Source organism: Eleutherodactylus coqui, chromosome 5, assembly GCF_035609145.1.
Source record: "Eleutherodactylus coqui strain aEleCoq1 chromosome 5, aEleCoq1.hap1, whole genome shotgun sequence".
In the NCBI taxonomy this organism is placed as follows: domain Eukaryota; kingdom Metazoa; phylum Chordata; class Amphibia; order Anura; family Eleutherodactylidae; genus Eleutherodactylus; species Eleutherodactylus coqui.
In genome coordinates this window covers 37,926,608-37,948,229 of record NC_089841.1, presented here as the reverse complement: position 1 = coordinate 37,948,229, position 21,622 = coordinate 37,926,608, and the positions used below count along the sequence as shown (strand labels likewise).

The window sequence follows — 21,622 nt, the reverse complement described above, 5'->3', positions numbered from 1 at the left end:
TCGGTTCAGGGTCAGTGTGCCTCCCTGGGGTGCCTCCTCAGGTGTGCTGCTTACTTGGGTCCGGTCTGGCCCGGTTGCGGTGCGCGCGTCTGGTCCGGTCGTGCAAATCTAGGCCCCGGCTTCAGGCCGAGAGCTAGGCCTCGGTGGGTAACTTCTCCCGGTGGGGGTCCGGAAGGTCTCTTTTTATTCCCCAGCGTTCAGAGTAGCTGTTGCTAGTGTTGAGCAGAGTATCCGTGGGTTAGATGGGCCGGTAAGTCCCTCCAACTGCTACGGATTGCAGGAGCGGCGGCTCCGTGCGTCTGCTCTCTCTGCTCGCTAGGCCACGCCCCTCCCGGGTTTGGTTTAAGACTTTGTTACAGGCCGATTGGATCAAAACATTCGGATATCCTTTATCTTCAAAATGTTTGATGAGAACCTTGAATTGTTCTTCAAAATCCTCTTGGATCATGCAGTTTCTGCGGATTCGTCGAAATTGTCCATAGAGAATGTTGATCTTCAAGTCCTTGGAGTAAGAACACCTTCCAACAGCACTCACAGACAGGCAAAACTCCAGTTTAAGGAGGAACCCTTCAATAACTTCAAAGTATGCAGGAGCCAATGACGAGTTGTGAACTGTCAACTCACAAACATTCAATTTCGTAGAAAGATGGCAGCATGAAGTAGTGCAGCAAAACTTCATAAAGCATATAAACCTTTATTGTTCCATGGGTAAAATTCGGGCAACGTTTCGGCCAATAAATGGTTTTTATCACGCCGCTATCAGATGAAACTGTGCAAGGAATCCATGGTATCTTCAAGTCCTTAGCGTGACAGCATCTGAAATCAAGGTGACTGTTACAGGCTACTGGTTTAAAACATGTTTTAGTTAGTATAGATTAATTTTTAATGAAGATTTCCAAATCTAGGAAAATAATATTGTCTTTGCTTTGGGTTCAAGTAAATTGAAGCCCCCATGTATTTATATTTAAGAATTGAGTGAAAGATAGGAGTTCATTTCACTTCCATCCCAGATTATCCGAATGTCATCTATAAATCTCTGGTAGAATACTATATGTGGGTCCTGTATTTAAGATTCAAATACCCCCATCTAGAGCTTGGCTTCACTGGGGGCAAATTTGGTTCCCATTGTGGTCCTTCTTGTTTGGAGATAGAACTGCTTATTGAAAATTATAATTTGTGTAAAATGAAATGAATTGATTTTAGAATAAACAGCCTTGGGGGCATCCGGGGATAATATATATATATATATATATATATATATATATATATATATCTTTATATATATGAGAGAGAGACTGAGATTTTTTCTTTTTTTATGCAACAGCACTGAATATCTGTCTATTCCATTCGTTTATTCTTTCCTTATTTATTTTATTTTTCGGTATTACTTCGTATTTTCATTCTATGCATGATATATTTCCCATGTTCTGACACCTAAAGACTTGTGCTTGAAAAAGGAGCGTCCTAAGCTCCGAAATGCGTTGCACAATACTTTCATTTCCCTTCATTGGATATTTGGTTTGTTTCTTAGTTAAATAAATTTGCTTTCAAAGAATAAATAATCTTTATTTGTCTAGCGCCAACTTATTCCGCAGCGCTTTCGAGGCACATGGGGAACACAAACAATACAAAAATTACAGAAATTACAAAAGTTACATATGGTATTCAATTATTTGGAAACAAAGGGGGTGTAGATGATACAGAAGGTACAGGGGCAGGCGGTGGAACAAGGGGGAATACAGCTATCCAAAGATAACATGTGATATACAGTTTTTTGGGACACAAACAGTGCGGGAAGTATAGGAGGTTTGGGCAGGAAGTGTACAAAGTGAAAAGCCATAGGGAGGGGCAAGGGGCAAATTGTGGGAATGGGGGAAACGAGATTATGAGGTTTGGTAAGCTTCTATGAAGAGGTGCTTTTGATTCCTTGTACAAGTCATGTGATATTTACTTGAGTTGAGCAAACGTACTCCGTCGAGTTTGATGCTCGTTCGAGTATTAGCGTACTTGATGGTGCTCATTACTCGAACGAGCATCAAATCGTGTTCAACCTCGCCCAGGCTTTTGGCTCCTTCCCCCTGTGACGTGCCTGTTTTGGCCCCTCACCAATGCGATGCAGCGCGGCGTCATTCAAAAATTTTGGGTCTGGCCGGAAGGGGAAGGGGGAGAGAGAAAAACGAACCAAGAAAAAAAAACAAAAAAAACAGAAAAGCTCGGGACACAGCATCCCACATACAAAAATGCTCGAGTCTCCCATTGTAGTCAATGGCGTTCGTTACTCGAGTAGAGCTCTCGAATTTTACGAATAGCTCAACTCGAATAACGCGGACCCGAGCATTTGGGTGCTCGCTCATCTCTAATATTTATTCCAAAATTCATTACGTTTTCTAAAGTAAATTACTACCTCTCCCTATATGGCATGTCTGTACCCTGAACGCAGGAGATTTTTTTTCTAAACCCTAGGTCTGCTCTATGATGACCCACGTTGATCACGTTGCCCTCGCCAAAAGTAAAATTTGTATGCTTCAAGAAGAGAATTATCAGTTGAGGACTACTGTGTGGAATTCCAATGCTGGGCGAATGGAACTCAGTAGAATAATCTGGTTTTGAGAAGCCAGTTCTTTTTCAGTCTGTCCTGCTATACCTCAGTATGTGACACCGTGCATGCTGGAGGATGCTATGGCCTTGGCCATTAGACTTGATGGCTGTCTGTGAGATAGAATGTGGGAAACGTTGTTTGAGTTTCACTTTTCATCCCCAGCATTCTCCAAAGTAGTTTCGGATGAGCCCATGGATATAGCGGCAGACCTATCTTTTCCGGCTGCTTAAAGACATTGGCCGGCGTATTTGGCCGCCAATGTCCTATGTTTGCTGGCCGGACATTTTTATGCAGCTAATAATCGGCAATGTGAGTGGTATGTTATCAGTTTGTAGAACTTAATTGAAAAAGGTCTGAACGTGGGGAATTCAGGTTTTCTTAAATTTTTAGATAGATTTATTGGAAAACCCATCTGGGCCAGCGGTTTTGCCCAATTTCAGCAAATTATTGGTACGTTTAACATGAAAATGGCTTCTCTCCTGTGTGATCTTTTTGATGTAGGACAAGTCCACTTTTCTCTCTAAAACAGTTTCCACATTCTGAACATAAAAAGGCTTCTCTCCTGTGTGACTTATCTGATGTACGACAAGTTCTTGTTTCCCTCTAAAACATTTCCCACATTCTGAACATGAAAATTGCTTCTCTCCTGTGTGAATTTTCTGATGCACGAGAAGTTGTGATCTCTGTCTAAAATATTTCCCACATTCTGAACATAAAAATGGCTTCTCTCCTGTGTGAACTCTCCAATGTTTGACAAGTTCTTGTTTCGATCTAAAACATTTCCCACATTCTGAACATGAAAATTGCTTCTCACCTGTGTGAATTTTCTGATGTCTGCCAAGTTGTCGTTTGTCTCTATAACATTTCCCACATTGTGAACATAAAAATGGCTTCTCTCCTGTGTGAGTTCTCTGATGTATAACAAGTTCTCGTTTGTCTCTATAACATTTCCCACATTCTGAACATGAAAATGGCTTCTCTCCTGTGTGATTTCTCTGATGTAGGACAAGCAGTGATTTCAGTCTAAAACACTTCGCACATTCTGAACATGAAAATGGCTTCTCTCCTGTGTGAGTTCTCTGATGTAGCACTAGTTCTGATTTCAGACTAAAACATTTTCCACATTCTGAACATGAAAATGGCTTCTCTCCTGTGTGAATTTTCTGATGTCTGACAAGTTTTGCTTTCTCTCCAAAACATTTCCCACATTCTGAACATGAAAATGGCTTCTCTCCTGTGTGAGTTCTCTGATGTAGCACTAGTTCTGATTTCAGTCTAAAGCATTTCCCACATTCTGAACATGAAAATGGCTTCTCTCCTGTGTGGATTCTTTGATGTAGTACAAGTTTTGATTTAATTCCAAAACATTTCCCGCATTCTGAACATGAAAATGGCTTCTCTCCTGTGTGACTTCTCTGATGTACAACAAGTTCTTGTTTCAGTCTAAAGCATTTCCCACATTCTGAACATGAAAATGGCTTCTCTCCTGTGTGAATTTTCTGATGTGTGAAAAGTGCTGATCTTTGTTTAAAACATTTTCTACATTTTGAACATGAAAATGGCTTCTCTCCTGTGTGAATTTTCTGATGTCTGACAAGTATTGCTTTCTCTCCAAAACATTTCCCACATTCTGAACAAGAAAATGGCTTCTCTCCTGTGTGAGTTCTCTGATGTACAACAAGCTCTGGTTTCACTCTAAAGCATTTCCCACATTCTGAACATGAAAATGGCTTCTCTCCTGTGTGAGTTCTCTGATGTACAACAAGGTCTTGTTTCACTCTAAAGCATTTCCCACATTCTGAACATGAAAATGGCTTCTCTCCTGTGTGACTTCTCTGATGTATTACAAGTCTTGATTTAACTCCAAAACATTTCCCGCATTCTGAACATGAAAATGGCTTCTCTCCTGAGTGACATCTCTGATGTACAACAAGTTGGTGTTTCAGTCTAAAGCATTTCCCACATTCTGAACATGAAAATGGCTTCTCTCCTGTGTGAACTCTCTGATGTATGACAAGTGTTCCTTTCTGTCCAAAACATTTCCTACATTTTGAACATGAAAATGGCTTCTCTCCTGTGTGAATTCTTTGATGCATTACAAGTTTTGATTTAACTCCAAAACATTTCCCGCATTCTAAACAAGAAAATTGCTTCTCTCCCGTGTGATTTCTGCAATGTTTGACAAGTTCTCGCTTGTCTCTAAAACATTTCCCACATTCTGAACATGAAAATGTCTTCTGCCCCATGTGGGCTATTTGATGTTTTCCTCTTTTGTGACTTTTCTTCTGATTATCAGTTTGTGATGGATGAAGTGATGGATCAAATGATGCATCTTTGCTGTAACAGGTTAAGGGGATATTTGGGATAACGGCAGGTTCTTCAAGTGTATATTGTGCGATATCACAATCCTGTGCTTCACAATCTACAAATATCAGATGTCCCTTTGAGCTCCCGATACCGTCATCTGCCAAGAATAAAGTTGATTTTACTATTTTTAATTGAAATAACCTTAAAATTGATGTAGATATTAACATTTCTATATAAACATTTCATTGCAAATTACAAGCCACATAACATTTATTAACTAAGACAGTGGTGGAAATACAGATCACAATCTAAGGGGTGAAGTCACACGAACGTCTATCGGCTCGGTTTTCACGCCGAGCCGATATACGTTGTTCTCGTGTGCAGGGGGGGGAGGATGGGAGAGCCTCTCTGCCTCCTCTCCGCCCCTCTGCACTATTTGCAATGAGAGGAGGCGGAACGGGGGCGGGCTAAAGTCCGGGAATTAGCCCCGCCCCCGTTCCGCCTCTCCCCATTGCAAATAGTGCAGAGGGGCGGAGAGGAGGCAGAGAGGGGGCGGGAGCCTCAGTTCTTGGCCCTGGCTCTTCTATCCTCCCCCCCCCTGCACCCGAGGACAACGTATATCGGCTCGGCGTGAAAACCGAGCCGATATACATTCGTGTGAATGCACCCTAAGGGTGCGTTCACACAAGCGTGTTTTTGTGCGTACTTAGGTGCGTACATACGTCCGCACCTAGGTACGAGCAGAAACACGGCGGCTCCATTGAAAACAATGCTCTGCCGGCCCCCTGCATTCTTTTTCAGGGAAGTTTTAACTTTTATTATATTCTGTGTTAAAACACTGGCGTAATCACTGAACTCTATAATGTGACCATAGTCACACACTAATTAAAATAGGGCTTCTAGAGTAATTTCTTGACACTGACTTGTCTAAATAGACGATATACAACAGTGTCTATTACTGAGTCCTAACAGCAACTCAATTGGTTGTCACTCAGTCACTCCATATTAGTAAATGGTCAGCCAGTTATTTTTAGATGGTCAAGATGCTTCAATATATCAGCTCTACAAATTTGGGTCACCAATTACTGAGCCATAGGCAGTCCAGCACTATATTCTACTCAACATTAGGGGTTAATGGCCGCCAGTCTCACATAGCTGTTAAAATTTTTATGCCAATATAGCCACACTAAATTGGCACTTCTTGTCAATCCAGAGATTAGTATGATCATATAGTGAACTACTTTATTTCTCGTGTCACCTTATCCCGTCATATGTTCAATCATAGAGCTAGGAGAATTGGCAGCTCAGTCCATCCACTCCATATATAGGTATTGGGTGGATCTATCATTTACCCCTTTTGTGGTTGTTTATTGCTGTGCTTACTGCATACTCAGTTCAACCATCAACCACTCATGTCTTACACATATCCACATAAATACTGAATAAGGTTATCAGAATGAGTGGAGTGACTTGTGGTTTTTAGTTGCGTATTCTTTTCTGAACTATCTCCTAACATGCAGCCCAGTACATTTGTTACATCTCTGTCCCTGTCTGGCATACAAAGTTCTGATGATTACAACTCAGTTGCCAGGAGAAAAACTATTAGGAGAGACTAGACCCATGGATCCAATCCCCCCATCTCCATCAACGCGTTTCTACAACCCGGTAGAACGGTTGTTTCCTCAGGATGAAGCGCAAAGATAGGTAAGAACCAGCCACATCGGCTGTCATAAAGTAAATGAGCAGAGATGGTAGGTATCTGAGGAAACAACCGTTCTACCAGGTTGTAAAATGTTTCCTTCACCTCCGCTAGTTAAAAGAATTCCCTACTGCTACATCTGCCTCATCTGTGGCAGATGCAGCAGAGGAATTCTTTAATTCTCAACCGCAGCTGTCACACATGACAGCTGCGGTAGAGAATCCTGCTGCCGGCATCCCCGTCAATGGCTTTTCAGAGAAGGGCTTTATAAGCCCTTCCCTGAAAAGCCATTTGAAAAAGTGTATAAAGAAAAAAAATCAATACTCGCCTCCCTTCAGCTGCCGGGGCTCAGCCACGACTTCTGGCGCTGTCCCCGTCTCCGTAGTTCTGAGCTATCAGCAGCCGGGGATTTAAAATCCCCGCCTGCTGGTAGCTCTGATTGTGATTGGCTGAAGTGCTTTAGCCAATCACAATCAGAGCTACCAGCAGGTGAGGATTTTAAATCTCTGCATGCTGCTAGCTGAGAACTATAGAGCCGGGGACAGCGGCAGAAGTCGCCACTGAGCCCCGGCAGCCATCAAGGGCTTATGAAGCCCTTCCCTGAAAAGCCTTTTATGTAGAGTGAAAAAAAAATCTACACTTACCTGCCTTCAGTTGCCGGGGCTCAGCCGCGACTTCTGCCGCTGTCCCCGTCTCTGTAGTACTGAGCTATCAGCAGCTAGGGATTTAAAATCCCCGCCTGCTGGTAGCTCTGATTGTTATTGGCTGAGCAGTTCAGCCAATCACAATCAGAGCTACCAGCAGGCGGGGATTTTAAATCCCCGGCTGCTGATAGCTCAGCAGCTCTGCCGAGCTGGGGACAGCGGCAAAAGTCCCCGCTGAGCCCCGGCAGCTGTCAATGGCTTTTCAGGGAAGGGCTTCATAAGTCCTTCCCTGAAAAGCTAATTAAAAGTAGTTTAAAAAAAATTTACTTACCTGTCCGCCGCTGCTGTGTCCCCCGCGGGGATGAAGAACACATCTGCATGCGGCAGATGTTTCCTTCATCCCCGCTAGTTAAAAGAATTCCCTGTTGCTACATCTGCCACATCTGTGCCAGATGCAGCAAAGGAATTCTTCAATTCTCTACCGCAGCTGTCAGACATTCTGCTGCCGGCATTTTATTTCAGCGAAGAGCTTTGAATATAAGCCCTTCCCTGAAAATCAAGTAAAAGTGGTTTAAAAAACAACAAAAAAAGATACTCACCTCCCTTCAGCTGCCAGGGCACAGCCGCGTCTTCTCCTGCTGTCCCCTGTCATTCATTCGGGGAAAGCTGCCTGTGATTGGCTGAGCACCTCAGACAATCACATTCAGCTCTTTCAGCAGGCGGGGATTTTAAATCCCCGCCTGCTGATAGATCAGCACCACAGTGCAGGGGACAACAGGAGAAGATGTGGCTGAGCCTAAGCAGCTGAAGCAAGGTGAGTATTTTTATTTTTTTTTAACCCACTTTTACTTGATTTTCAGGGAAGGGCTTATATTTAACCCCTTCCCGCTCCAGGACATACCGTTACGTCCCGGGAGCCTGGTACTTCCCGCAAAAGGACGTACCGGTACGTCCTGGAGATAGCATGGGATCACATAAGATCCCGCGCTATCCCGCAGCGGGAGCCGGCTGTCAGTCACAGCCGGCGTCCCGCTCCAACAGCGGGGGGACATCGGAGATGCGCCCGCCGCTGTTAACCCCTTCCCTGCTGCGATCTAAGTAGATCGCGGCAGGGAAAGAGTTCACAGAGGGATCGTGATCCCTGTGTGTCTCCGGCCGGACCTCGCGATGTTATCGCGAGAGCCCGGCCTGTCACCATGGCAACAGGACGCCAGACACTGGCGTCCTGTATTGCCTGTGCCTATAATCGCTGTACAAGCGATAAGGCATGGCAGAGCAGTAGCTCTGCCATGCCTTATGACGGCGATCATAGGCACAGTGATGTAAGTCCCTCAGAGGGACTCAAATAGTATAAAAAAAAGAAAAGAAAAGTGTAAAAAAAAGAAAAATGTAAAAAAAAAAATGTAAAAAAACCCCTTTTTTATGTTTTTTTTAATATTAGCATAAAAAAAAGGGAAAAAAAATCTAAAACCCCACATATTGGATATTGACGCGTCCGTAACGACGTGTACAAAAAGTTGAACACGCTTTTTATTTTGTACGACAAAAAGCGTAAAAAAAACCCGCTAAAAAACAGAGGCAAAATGCTAATTTTTAGCATTTTGCCTCACAAAAAATGCAATAAAAGTGATCAAAAAAGCCGTACATTTCCCAATATGGTACCAATAAAAACTACAGCTCGTCTCGCAAAAAATAAGCCCTTAAAGAGCTCCGTACATAGAAAAATAAAAAAGTTACAGGACTTTGAATGCAGCTATAGAGAAAAAAAAAAAGATTTCGAAAAAAAGGGGGTTTTATTGCAAAAAAGTGTAAAAACCTAAAAAAAATATAACAATTTTGGTATCGTTGTTACCGTACTGACCCGCAGAAAAAATTTAGTGTGTCATTTATGCTGCATGATTAACGCTGTAAAAAAAAAAAAAAAATCTATGGCAGAATTGATGCGTTTTCTCTCCCTGTTATCATTAAAAAAAAATAAATAAAATTTTACAATATTGTCTATATACCCAAAAGTGGCATCGATAAAAACTACAGATCGCCACGCAAAAAACAAGCCCTTATACGGCCGCGTCCACGGAAAAATAAAAAAGTTATGGCTTTTGAAAAATGGAGATGGAAAAATACCAAAAAAATCGCTTGGTCCTCAACGCCAAAATAGGCCGTGTCATTAAGGGGTTAAAGCCCTTCCCTGAAATCAAGTGCCTGCAGCAGAATCCTCTACCACAGCTGACATGTGTGACAGCTGCTGTAGAGAATTGAAGAATTCCTCTACTGCATCTGCCACAGATGTAGCAGCAGGGAATTCTTTTAACTAGTGGGGATGAAGGAAACATCTGCCGCATGCAGATGTGTTCTTCATCCCCGCGGGGGACACAGAAGCGGTGGACAGGTTTTTTGTTGTTTTTTTTTACACTAAAATTTTCCTTTTTTAGGGAAGAGCTTATTTGTAAAGCCCTTCCCTGAAAAAAAAAAAAAAAAAAAGCAGGGAGCCGGCGACAGCAGCCGCGGCTCCGTTGAAAACAATGCGCGCATTCCCTATGGTGCACGCAAGTCCTGTCTTTGAAGGCACGCACCTGCAAAGTACGAACATCTGCACACAACATAGGGAATGCATTGTTGCAAATAGAAGCGTGTTTTTGTGCGTACGTATGTATGCACAAAAACACGCTCGTGTGAACGCATCCTAACAGTAGACCTCACAGTGAGGACCAGTAAATCATGATGTTTGGCCACAAGAAAGAATCATAAAGGTTCGTGTTAGTCAGTGCTATTAGGTGGTGTCCATCTCACACATTTCCTGACACCTACATGCCCTATATCATTCAGGGTAGAAGTGAGGAGAAGTAATTTTATTTATTTGAAGTTAATACCAAATAGGGTGATGAAATTAAAAACTTTGGATAACTTATTACAATCTGTGTTTCTGGAGTTGGTCGAAAACATCAGCATTAACATCAGCTCTAAAAACGTAATGTGATAATCTGTCCTTTTAAGTAACTAAAGAACAAACCAAAGAACATGTTACAACTGAGAAGGACATAATAACATAAGAAAAAAATGAGTGGGTGCCGTGTCCCTCAATAAAAGACAAGAAAGGATATTACAGTGAGACAAAAATCTGCATTTCTCAGTTGTTTCATCAGGGGACACAAGACTGTGGAATGCATCGATTAAGAAATGGAGGTCCCAAAGGAATGTAGGAAGCGTGTACAGAGGTACTGTATGCGTATCATCTTGGAGAATGTTTTGACATAGGACTCAGAGACTAAATAAATCTTTATTTATATAGAGCCAACATATTCTGCAGCGCTTACAAGACAGGGGAAATAAAAACCAAAACACGGTTACATGAAGTCATCACTTGATGGAGACATTAAGGTAAGGGTCCTGCTCCAACGAGCTTACATACTACAGATAAAGGGGTGATACAGAAGGTAAAGGGGCTGGAGATGTGCACGGTATGGCGAGATGGAGAGTAAGGGGAGCTATACACATAAACAATAGTCAAATTGGGCTGTATAATGGCTGAATCGGTATAACTGCAGATGCCGGATAATTATGGCTAGCAGGAATTGCAGTCGGTAGGACAGGGAGCATGTTATCAGGTAGAGTACAGAGGAGTTGGTTTAAGGGATGTGGTATGCCTCCCTGAAGAGGTGCGTTTTTAGTGAACGCTGAAGTTTTGTGTGTCGGCAATTGTCGGATAGCTTTTGGTAGCGCATTCCAGAAGACAGGCACTGTTCTGAAGAAGTCTTGGAGGTGGGAATGAGAGGTTTGAATTAAAGTGGCACTTAGTCTGATTTCATTACCAGAGCGGAGATGAGGGAAGCAATGTAGTGCAGCACGGTGCTGTGGAGGGCTTTGTGGATGAGGATGGCGAGTTTAAATTGTATTTTGTATTTGACAGGCAGCTAGTGCAGGGACTGGCACAGGGCAGAGGCGTCCAAATAGTGTCTGGACAGGAAGAGGAGCCTGGCTGCCGCATTCAGGATTGATTGGACAGGGAAAGTCGGGTGCAGAGAAGGCAGATTAGCAGTGAATTGCACTAACCGAACAGAGAGTGGATGAGGGCAACAGTGAGCATTTTTAGCGTGTCCAGGGTGAGAAAAGGGGCGGATTCTTGAAATGTTTTTGAAGTGCAGCTGACATGTTCGGGCAAGAGATTGGATATAGGGGGTCAAGGAGAGATCAGAGTTGAATATAACCCCAAAGCAGCGGCCGTGCTGTCTGGGAGTTCTGGTGGTGCCACCTACTGAAATGGAGATGTCAGAATGAGGTCGGTTAGTAGATGGACGAATCAGGAGAAGGTCAGTTTTTGAGAGGTTCAGTTTTAGATAGAGAGAGGACATAGTGTTAGAGACAGCGGACAGACAGTCAGTGGCATTCTGGAGGAATGTTGCTGTGATGTCACGGGAAGAGGTGTATAACTGCGTGTCATCAGCATTGAAATCCAAATCTCCTAATGGTCTGTCCCATTGGGGCTGTGTAGATGGAGAACCGAAGCCTGGGGGACTCCAACAGCAAGGGGAAAAGAAGGGAAGGTACAGCCAGCAAAGCAGACACTTAAGGAGCGGTCGGATGGGTAGGATGAGAACCAGGAGAGAGCAGTGTTCTTTGGTCCAGTGGAGCAAAATATACTGAGGAGGAGTTTGTGGTTAACCGTGTCAAATGCTGCAGAGAGATCGAGGAGGATCAGTAGGGATTAGTCCCCTTCCCGATTTGGCCATCAGGAGGTCGTTTGACACTTTTGTCAGTGCGGTCTCTGTCAAGTGTAGGGGGCAGAAGCCAGACTGTAGGGGGTCAAGACAGCGTAGAGGGACTTAGAGGGGGGGGAGAGACTGTAGAACAGTTCAATAGAGATGGGCGGTGTACGGGCTTGTCGTGGGTGGGGTTAGGATGGGAGCTAAGCGTCACCACGAAACCTTGCTTTTTCATGTCTCTTGCTGCCATTGGGAGCACGCACACAGAGGGGGAGAGTGCAGGGCATTGTGGGGAGGCAGCACAACAGCGTCATCTTTGAAAGCTGCATTGAACATCAGATATAAAAGTAAGAAACAGACTTCCTAGCTGATATGCCGGACAGTTTGAGCCTCTGTATGTTCTGTGTTACGATGAAAAGTGAAAAGGAAGTATCATTTTTATTTTAAAAAATTACCCTGCGTGGCGGGACAACCCCTTTAAGTTCCGCAAAAACGAATTTGGGTGGAGGACAGAGCCCTGTGGAAGAAGATATTAATAAAGCAGGTGTCATAAGGCACCTGCAAAGAGGTTGACAATGTCTGCATACTAAGAGTGTCAGAGCCAATATGGAACTATGAGAATGATTGGAACTCCTTACACTTTATTCTTCTTGCTGGCAAATCAGGGCGAAGGCATCAAGATGAAAAGAGCATTCTACAGGATTGATTTGTTGCTGACCGGGTAACTTCACTTCCCACAAGACAAACTATATATATATCTATAGAAATCTGCTGGTTTGATAAGGATCTGAAGGGGGACACGGGGTCAAGGTGTTTCAGCTTATTTCTGAAAAAGAAGATGAACTAACAGATAAAATTAGTTGGAGGAAAACTGCCAAAAGACTGCAGTGTTATAAATAAAGCCACAGTATTTCACAGCATGATGCGGCACGGCACACTACGATGGTTCTCTTATACGAACGTATATCACAATTGCAGCCATAGCTGGTGACGGTGATACAGGCTCTACCTCTTAGTGAGCTTTGTGAACCAATGAGAGCAGCTAAATGATCATCATTGGTTTAGTGGGCAGGATCATTCATATGATTATCTTTTTTTTGATCATTCATATGAACACTCCGACCGTCAGCATGTCAGATTAAGCTGGCAGAGCAGCGAGAGGTCTTGTGCCAAGTGACAGATGATAAGCTGTATGTGTCTGATCATGCCACACATGTAGAGCTTGCTAAGAACAGATGAAAAAAATTCCAGCCTGACAGATGATGTTTGGCAGAGTCTTCTATCGGCCATCATGAACAATCATTTGTGTATAATATTTAAAATGATAGCTAAAATGGTCAAATTACTACAGGCGAGTAGTCATAGTGCCCTGATGACTGGGGGCCTGCAGTCTCATACATCTACTTCCACTAACAGGCTTACAGGATGAACCAGCTGGGAGGACGGGGCCCAGACTGCAGGATCTGTCATCCCCAATAATCCCACAGACCACAGAATAACATCTGCAGCCGCTGACTGAGGAGAATCTGTGACTCCTCTCTGCTGTATTTAGTGGTTACTACTCACCTGGGCTGTTACCTGTAGGAATCTCCTCTTCAAACTCCTGTTTGACTGTCACAATTGTTACTGTATCATCAATATTAGTCAGATCTTCATCCTGATTCAAAAGCTGTGAGACAAATATTGTAAAAGTCAGCAGACGGTTGGAGAAGTCGTGTGGAAGGTTTTACATGACCAGAAAAGATCATTAATCATGATGACCAAAAGTGACCTGACAGGCGTAGTTATCTGAGCCACAGAGCTGCCAGTCTAGAAGCTGAACATAGATAATGGATGGCGGCTCAATGATCCCTCAGAAATCTGTCTACCATCCTCATTAAACAGGAGTAAAACATACAATCATTGTTAAAAACCATCCCTACTCTAGAAGTTGTCGAAATTGATTGAAACTTTCTCTGTGTGATTGTAATGTAATAAGTAAGGTAAGTGATTACAATATCAGAGCAAAAGGAGAATTTATTGCAGAAAACTGAACCCTTGAAGGGAGGCTTCTAGTACCCCGTTGGACTGCCTCTAGCTTGGAACCAAGATGTAACACGGAAAGGCATGGAGGCTCTAGTACCCCGTTGGACTGCCTCTAGCTTGGAACCAAGATCTAACACGGGAAGGCATGGAGGCTCTAGTACCCCGTTGGACTGCCTCTAGCTTTGATACAAGATGCAATACGGGCGGGCATGGAGGCATACAGGTTCCATATGGTATCCCCTGACATATCGCTCCACATTTGCTCTAACTGAGCCTGTAGATCATGCAAACTCATAGGCTGTCGAAGTTCGCATTCCAGATGGCCCTATACATCTTCTATTGGCAATAAATCAGGTGACCAGGCAGGCCACAGAAGTGTGGCAATGTTGTGGAGGCATTCCTGTCACATCCTTACTGTGTAAAGCCAAGTACTGCCCATTGGAAAATGCCTCTTGGAAGCTCTGCCATGAGAGGCTGCAGGATGTCCTGAACATATCAATGAGCGGTCATTGTCTTGATCTGGTCTTCCTCTGTCTCTGCTCTGCTTACCCCTTCACTAACTCGCCTCTCCTGCTTTTGGACCATAAACTCCCCTCTTTCTTTGCCAAGCCCCGTAGCATCTTTCCAGACCCACCTACCTACTGTACATATAAGAATCTTCAGGCTGTTCACATCCAAAACATTGCTGAATCTCTACAGACTTCTCTATCCCCTATCTCTCTGCTTTCCTGCCCCAAGCTGGTTGCCGCACATTACACCACTTTCAAAAATGCCCCAGATGAAGCAGCATTCCCCGTGACCCAAGCCATCGGATGCAGACCTCAGCATCGCTGGCTAACACCTCAAACGTGCTTCATCCAGCGGAGCTCTAGCTGTGCTGAACGGCTGTGGAGAAAATCACAAATGTCCACAGACTTTCTCGACTTCAAATTCATGCTCAGAACCTACAACCTCGCCCTCCACCATGCCAAACAAGTCTACTTCAACTCTCTCGTTTCCTCACTATTCCACAACCCCAAATGACTCTTTGACACTTTCCACACCCTCAGCCCTAAACTGCAGCTCCCAGAGACGAATCTCAGTGCTGAAGAGCTGGCTGCTTACTTCAAAAAGAAAATCGACGACATCCAGCAGGAAATAACCTCCCAATCCCAGACTGGCCCCGACCCTACTCTCATCAATACTGCATCTAGCTCCTGTTACCTCTCTGTACTTAGATCAATGACAGAGGAAGTCTCTAGCTCTGCTCGCCCCACCACTTGTGCTAGCAAACCCCTTATCTCACACCTCCTTTGGTCCCTTTCCCCGATGGTTATCTCCCATCTCACCACTATATTTTACCTCTCTCTGACCTTTGGCATCTTTCCCTCCTCATTCAAACATTCTATCATATCCCCACTGCTAAAGAAACCAACTCTTGACTCGACCGATGCTGCCAACTACCCACCCATCTCAAATCTCTTTATCTCCAAACTATTAGAATCCCCCTCCTTAAAGTGTCGACTCCTTTATGTCAATAAGCCACGTCCCAGCCGCATCAACTTGAGAATATCTAACCTTTATTCCTAGTTGTGGTGGATGGTACAAGGGCAACGCGTTTCTGTGCTTTAAGGCACCTTTTTCAGGCCAAGGGGACACTTCAAGGAGGGGGATTTCTGGGTATCATACCCTCCTCCTCTCGAGTAAGTGCCATTCTTTTCCTTGTTTTGTGACATTCATGGTTGCTAAACTGTACAGTTCAAGAGCGCAGACTTCTTTTTACTAATAGTCCTTTCCTATATTTCTCTGCTTGGGGGAGATTCTCTGTTTAGAGAAACCCCCAATTGTTTCTGCAGCCCTCCCTATGTCTGGAGGATAAGAACTGTTCCGCTAAGCAGCCAACTGGCGACCTTAAGGCGCTCTCTGAACGCTGTTTGTACACTAGGCTCCTCAGCATAGGCGCTCATCCCTAGGTCCTTAGACATGAACACAGCTGTCATCAGTACCCAAAGCTGGATTTGTTGCTGAAAACAACCCGATTCCACTTCATTCACAACACCACCACAAACGGAGTTCCTAGAAATGGTTCTGACAGACACAGGGATCTGTAACGATGGAGCAACCTGTCTCTGGATTGTGATCAACAAAATAGTAGAAGCTACTTGTGTTTGCTGAATGATCAGAAAATCCTTTCTATTTATGGTCCGTTGAGGGCGTCCTGAGCCCGGCCGCCTTGTGTGCATTCTTACACATCCACAGTTCCCAACACCTCCTAACATTCTGGTCAGAACGACCCAGCTGGTGGGCAATTTGTTGATACGACCATCCAGCTTATGGCATTCCAATAATGCACCCCCTCTCAAACTCTGTCAACTGGGTGAAATCTCTGATTCCATCGAAGAGGCGTCTAGTGGTCAACAAGCTCTACACAAGGGGAAAAAGAGGTCACTAAACACAAGTAGCCTATGAGAGCCTTATTATAAACCAAAGGTGGAACCACTTTTATGTCCTCAAGTCGCAAGACTGATCATCTAATCATGCCACAACTCTAATCATTTGTATATCTGTCTGAGATGTAACTGCATCCCGAGCTTTGCAGCAAAATTACAACTTCTTCTAGGGGCGGGATTATTATTTTCTTTTACAAATAGTGCATTATAAAGACTGAAGACAAGAGCTTTACAGCCTACAGATCAGAGGGACATCTCCATCTACCTGATGGTCCTGTAGAAGAAGAGGACGGGGACATCTCTCTGGTGGGCTTCTCTTACTGGATGGAACTGGAGGAAACACAGACAGACACTGAAGTCATTCTTTACATACAGATAATAAAGCCCCCCGCGTATTTAGTCCTGTCTATTACCTGGTGATGGGAGCGGCTGGAGGGTCTCCATCATGGCCTCCTTGTACAGATCCTTGTGTTCTTCTAAATACACCCACTTCTCCATAGAGAAATAGACAGCAACATCCTGACACCTTATAGGAACCTGACAACACAATATACAGTCATTACCCAGAAGCCTCCAGTGCTGTTACTGTATAATGTCCCAGCATTCCCTGCAGCGTCACCTCTCCAGTCAGCAGCTCAATCATCCTGTTGGTGAGTTCTAGAATCTTCTGTACATTGATGTCCTCATGTATCAGGGAGTGAGGTGGGGGTCCCGTGATTGGACTCAGGGGTCTCCCCCATCCATCACACACAGGGGTCTGACAGCCACCACTAGAGGTCTTCTTCACTACTGTGTAATCCTGTATATGGGGAGACATTAATAAATATCACTACAGACATTTCCAGAGTCCATCACCTCTCCAGTGACATCACCGGTTGTTACCATAGATAAGAATGATGTAATGTGACATCATCAGAATCCCTCACCTCTCCAGTAAGCTGGAAGATTAATTCTAGGGTAAGATTTAATACACTCTCCGCCATCTTGTTTCTGTCCTTCTCCATCCTTGATCCTTTAGTGAAGGCACCTGAATAGAAATCTGATCCAACAAAAATCCCACATAACAATATACAATTACAGGAGAAGAAACAGTTGGGCAGATAATAAATTGTAGATTTTTCTTTACTTGTCTGGATTGGGGACGAGTAACAGTAGCATACACTGGCTCTTTAAAAAGGTAGTGTGCATGAACCCTGCGGGCAGCAGCCTGGGAGCGAGCAGAGGAGAGTTGTGCAGAGCGTGAATGGCAGCAATGCCTGACTGCAGCCTCAGCAGCAAGTGAGCAGCGGCGGCGGGCAGCGATATGACGTTTCAGTTCCCCCCACACTACCGGTGACATCAGAGGGAGGCCGGCTGATTGGATGCAGGAAATGTCCGGATGTTTATACAATACAATACTTTGGTCATGTCTCCCCAGAAGGGATTCCTAGAGGGAAGCAATGACCGCCATATTTCATAACACGATTTTACCCATTTACATACATCAAACATGGCAGAGGAGAGATCATTCATTCAGATTATATCCGTTTTGGCCGACTCAAAGGCCATGGATGCAATGGGATTGGTATTTTATCACTAATCTAGAGATATTATTCTTTCCATTCTATACCCCACAGATGAACCACAATCTCTCTGCATGCATTTACATGGGACGACTATCGTTCAAAACTGCGCAGGAGCACAGGTATGAACAGCCACCGTGTTTCCCCCCGATAATAAGGCCTGTGGCGATGCTGCTGCAGGTTTTCGCATCTTCCTTCAAGCCGACAGAGCAGTTCTTCCTGACAGCACGTCTTGAATACTCCGCTTCCAGCAAGGTAATGCTCTGATTGGTTAATCAAATGCCACATCAGCCAATGAAAGCCGGCGCTGGATTAACCACTCACAGCTATTCAATGAATGGCTATGATTGGTTAATCAAGCGCTGGTTCTCATTGGCTTACGCAGCACTTGATTAACTAATCAGAGCATTACCTTGCTGGAGGCAGGGTATTCAAGCCCCGCTACCAGGAAGAACTGTTCTGTTGGCATTAAGGAGGACATGGAAGCCTGTAGCAGCAACTGAGACCAGTACGAAGAACCCAAACGCCAGCTGCTAGGTAAGTAGTATTAGACCCCCCCCCCCCCCCAAAAAAAAAACGGTCTTATTTTCAGGAAAACGCTGTACTAATGATGATCGTCCAATGTTAAAGGTCCTCTCCAGGGGTAATCTGGAGTCACAAAGTTGGGGTAGTGACAGGGATAGTATGGAAATGCTAACAGCACACTTGCTGAGCAAAGGGGGAATAGTTGAAAAAAAGTCGCATTCTAGAGAAAACCAAGAAACGAATGAATATTAACGAACCCAGGAGAGAATGTGTGACTGCAGTAATATCATACTTCCATAACAGGCACGATAAGTGACTACAAGACTATCAGCTTTCAAACACCAGATATTAATATAAAGTCTATAGATACTGAAAATAACCGACATGAACAGCCGTTTGGGTGGTTTTTGCTCTTGTTATGGTGTTTCTAGCTGCAGCAGAGCCGACCATTGCCAGTGTCAGATATCTACTGCCACTAACAGGCTTACAAGATGAACCAGCTGGGAGGACGGGGCCTGGACTGCAGGATCTGTCATCCCCAATAATCCCACAGACCACAGAATAACATCTGCAGCCGCTGACTGAGGAGAATCTGTGACTCTTCTCTGCTGTATTTAGTGGTTACTACTCACCTGGGCTGTTACCTGTAGGAATCTCCTCTTTACATCGCTGATCGCCCCTCACATTTGTCTCTGTAGTATTAATATCGGTCAGATCTTCATCCTGATTCAAAAGCTGAGAGACAAATATTGTAAAAGTCAGCAGACGGTTGGAGAAGTCGTGTGGAAGGTTTTACATGACCAGAAAAGATCATTAATCATGATGACCAAAAGTGACCTGACAGGAGTAGTTATCTGAGCCACAGAGCTGCAGGTCTAGAAGCTGAACATAGATAATAGATGGCAGCTCAATGACCCCTCAGGAACCTCATACAAATGTATATCCGGCATGGCTACACACGCTGCACATTGTCTCAGTGGAGGAGATCAGCGTCTACCAGACACATCCGCCGTTTGTCTCGGGGGACATAAAGGAGCAGATAGATATAAATCCAACCTGTTGGCCCCTTATTCCCACCAGCAGTCTCCACCGACAGAAAACTGGGAGAAGATGCAGACCACATGTAATGTCTCTGGTCAGCGGTAATCCTGCCATCTCCACCGGCCTCATCACACACGTAGAAGACATCTAATAAGAGTGAAGACAAGAGCTTCACAGCCTTCTACAGATCAGAGGGACATCTCCATCTACCTGATGGTCCTGTGGAAGAAGAGGACGGGGACATCTCTCTGGTGGGCTTCTCTTACTGGATGGAACTGGAAAAAACACAGACAGACACTGAAGTCATTCTTTACATACAGATAATAAAGTCCCCGTGTATTTAGTCCTGTCTATTACCTAGTGATGGGAGCGGCTGGCGGGTCTCCATCATGGCCTCCTTGTACAGATCCTTGTGTCCTTCTAAATACTCCCACTCCTCCATGGAGAAATAGACAGCGACATCCTGACACCTTATAGGAACCTGACAACACAATATACAGTCATCACCCAGAAGCCTCCAGTGCTGTTACTGTATAATGTAAGAAACCTGAGGGATCCTTTTCTGAAGCTCGGACCCTAGCAACAGGAGCTGATTGGTGAGAAAAAGCGGGTGCCGATATAAAGAGCTGCTGACGGGACGGGGGCTTCAGTTTTTTTCTACAGCACCACATGTTTGTAAGCAGTTACAGAATCCAAGTGAGAGTTCCTGGTTCCTGCCACAGCTCCTCTTACAATTCCTGTCACAGCTTCAGACCCTCTATGAAGATGAAGGACCTTCTGCAGCGGCTGATCATTGGCGAGGATGAAGCAGGTGGTGAGGAACAGCTTCACAGATGTCTAGAATCCCCAGCGCTTCAGCTTTAGGACCCGTGAGCAGTGTGCGCCAAGAAGAGCGCCGAACAGGCAGATGAATCATTTGAACACTTGTATCAGAGGAGGATTCGTTGGTAGAAAACCGCCAGCGAAGTGAATGCGGAAGGAGAAAGCTACCTTTTATCTCCATCTGATCGGAGGCGACCGAGACCTGGCAGGTCTCACAGTGCCTACCAGATGCCAACACCAAGTCCTGCACTGCTGCAGGGTACAGGTGAAGCTCTACAAGATGGTGTTACCCCTGATAACTGGCACCGGTGTATAGAAGGATTTATCTGATGTAACATTTAGGGTAGATTTGTCAGGTTTAAATGTGTTAACCCTTGCAAGGCTTTTAAAGAAAGGGCTGGTTCAGGAGTGATGATGGGGAATGTATGTCTTGTTAACGAACGTGTTTTGTTAATGGTGAGTGCAGAACTGGTAACATGGATTGCCGCCCGCCTTCTTCGGGTGGGCATGATAATACAGTAAAGGTGGTGGTTATTAGTAGACTGGAGCATCTAGGGTTAAGTCTACTCACCATATTTCTAATTTGCTAATTTGATCTGAGTGAGAGTAACGTTTCTGAGGTAACTGTAAGCACTGCTTGAGAGAGTGTTGGTAACTGTAAGCACCGCTTGAGAGAGTGTTGGTAACTGTAAGCACCGCTTGACAGAGTGTTGGTAACTGTAAGCACCGCTTGACAGAGTGTTGGTAACTGTAAGCACCGCTTGACAGAGTGTTGGTAACTGTAAGCACCGCTTGACAGAGTGTTGGTAACTGTAAGCACCGCTTGACAGAGTGTTGGTAACTGTAAGCACCGCTTGACAGAGTGTTGGTAACTGTAAGCACCGCTTGACAGAGTGTTGGTAACTGTAAGCACCGCTTGACAGAGTGTTGGTAACTGTAAGCACCGCTTGACAGAGTGTTGGTAACTGTAAGCACCGCTTGACAGAGTGTTGGTAACTGTAAGCACCGCTTGACAGAGTGTTGGTAACTGTAAGCACCGCTTGACAGAGTGTTGATGGTATTTCTGAGGGCACTCTGTTGGTGGTACCTCTGAGTGCTGCATGGAGTCTGTAGCAGCCGGTGGTTTGGAATGCTGCTGGTGTTAATCGGATTTGTTTTATAGCTACTTGTTTTATCACCGTTCTCTTCAGTTAAAGAATCCAATAAAAGGAGTGATGACCACAAGAAGCAAAGATCTTTATTAATTGGTTACAGACTGGGAATTTTTGC

The 21,622-nt window shown here is 44.5% G+C and overlaps 1 protein-coding gene across 1 annotated transcript in view; it reads right to left on the bottom strand.

Moving 5' to 3' along the window:
- Positions 1 to 1,367: 1,367 nt before the first annotated feature.
- LOC136629102 (zinc finger protein 271-like) overlaps positions 1,368 to 21,622 on the bottom strand; it is a 42,292-nt gene continuing 22,037 nt past the window's right edge. The window contains exons 4-12 of the mRNA XM_066605236.1: positions 19,889 to 20,012; positions 19,742 to 19,806; positions 19,123 to 19,225; positions 17,330 to 17,442; positions 17,023 to 17,202; positions 16,817 to 16,940; positions 16,669 to 16,733; positions 13,516 to 13,618; positions 1,368 to 5,063 (exon numbers count right to left, since the gene is read on the bottom strand). Coding sequence (XP_066461333.1) covers positions 2,986 to 5,063; positions 13,516 to 13,618; positions 16,669 to 16,733; positions 16,817 to 16,940; positions 17,023 to 17,202; positions 17,330 to 17,442; positions 19,123 to 19,225; positions 19,742 to 19,806; positions 19,889 to 20,012 — 2,955 coding nt within the window. The 3' untranslated portion in view covers positions 1,368 to 2,985. The remainder of the gene's footprint in view (positions 5,064 to 13,515; positions 13,619 to 16,668; positions 16,734 to 16,816; positions 16,941 to 17,022; positions 17,203 to 17,329; positions 17,443 to 19,122; positions 19,226 to 19,741; positions 19,807 to 19,888; positions 20,013 to 21,622) is intronic.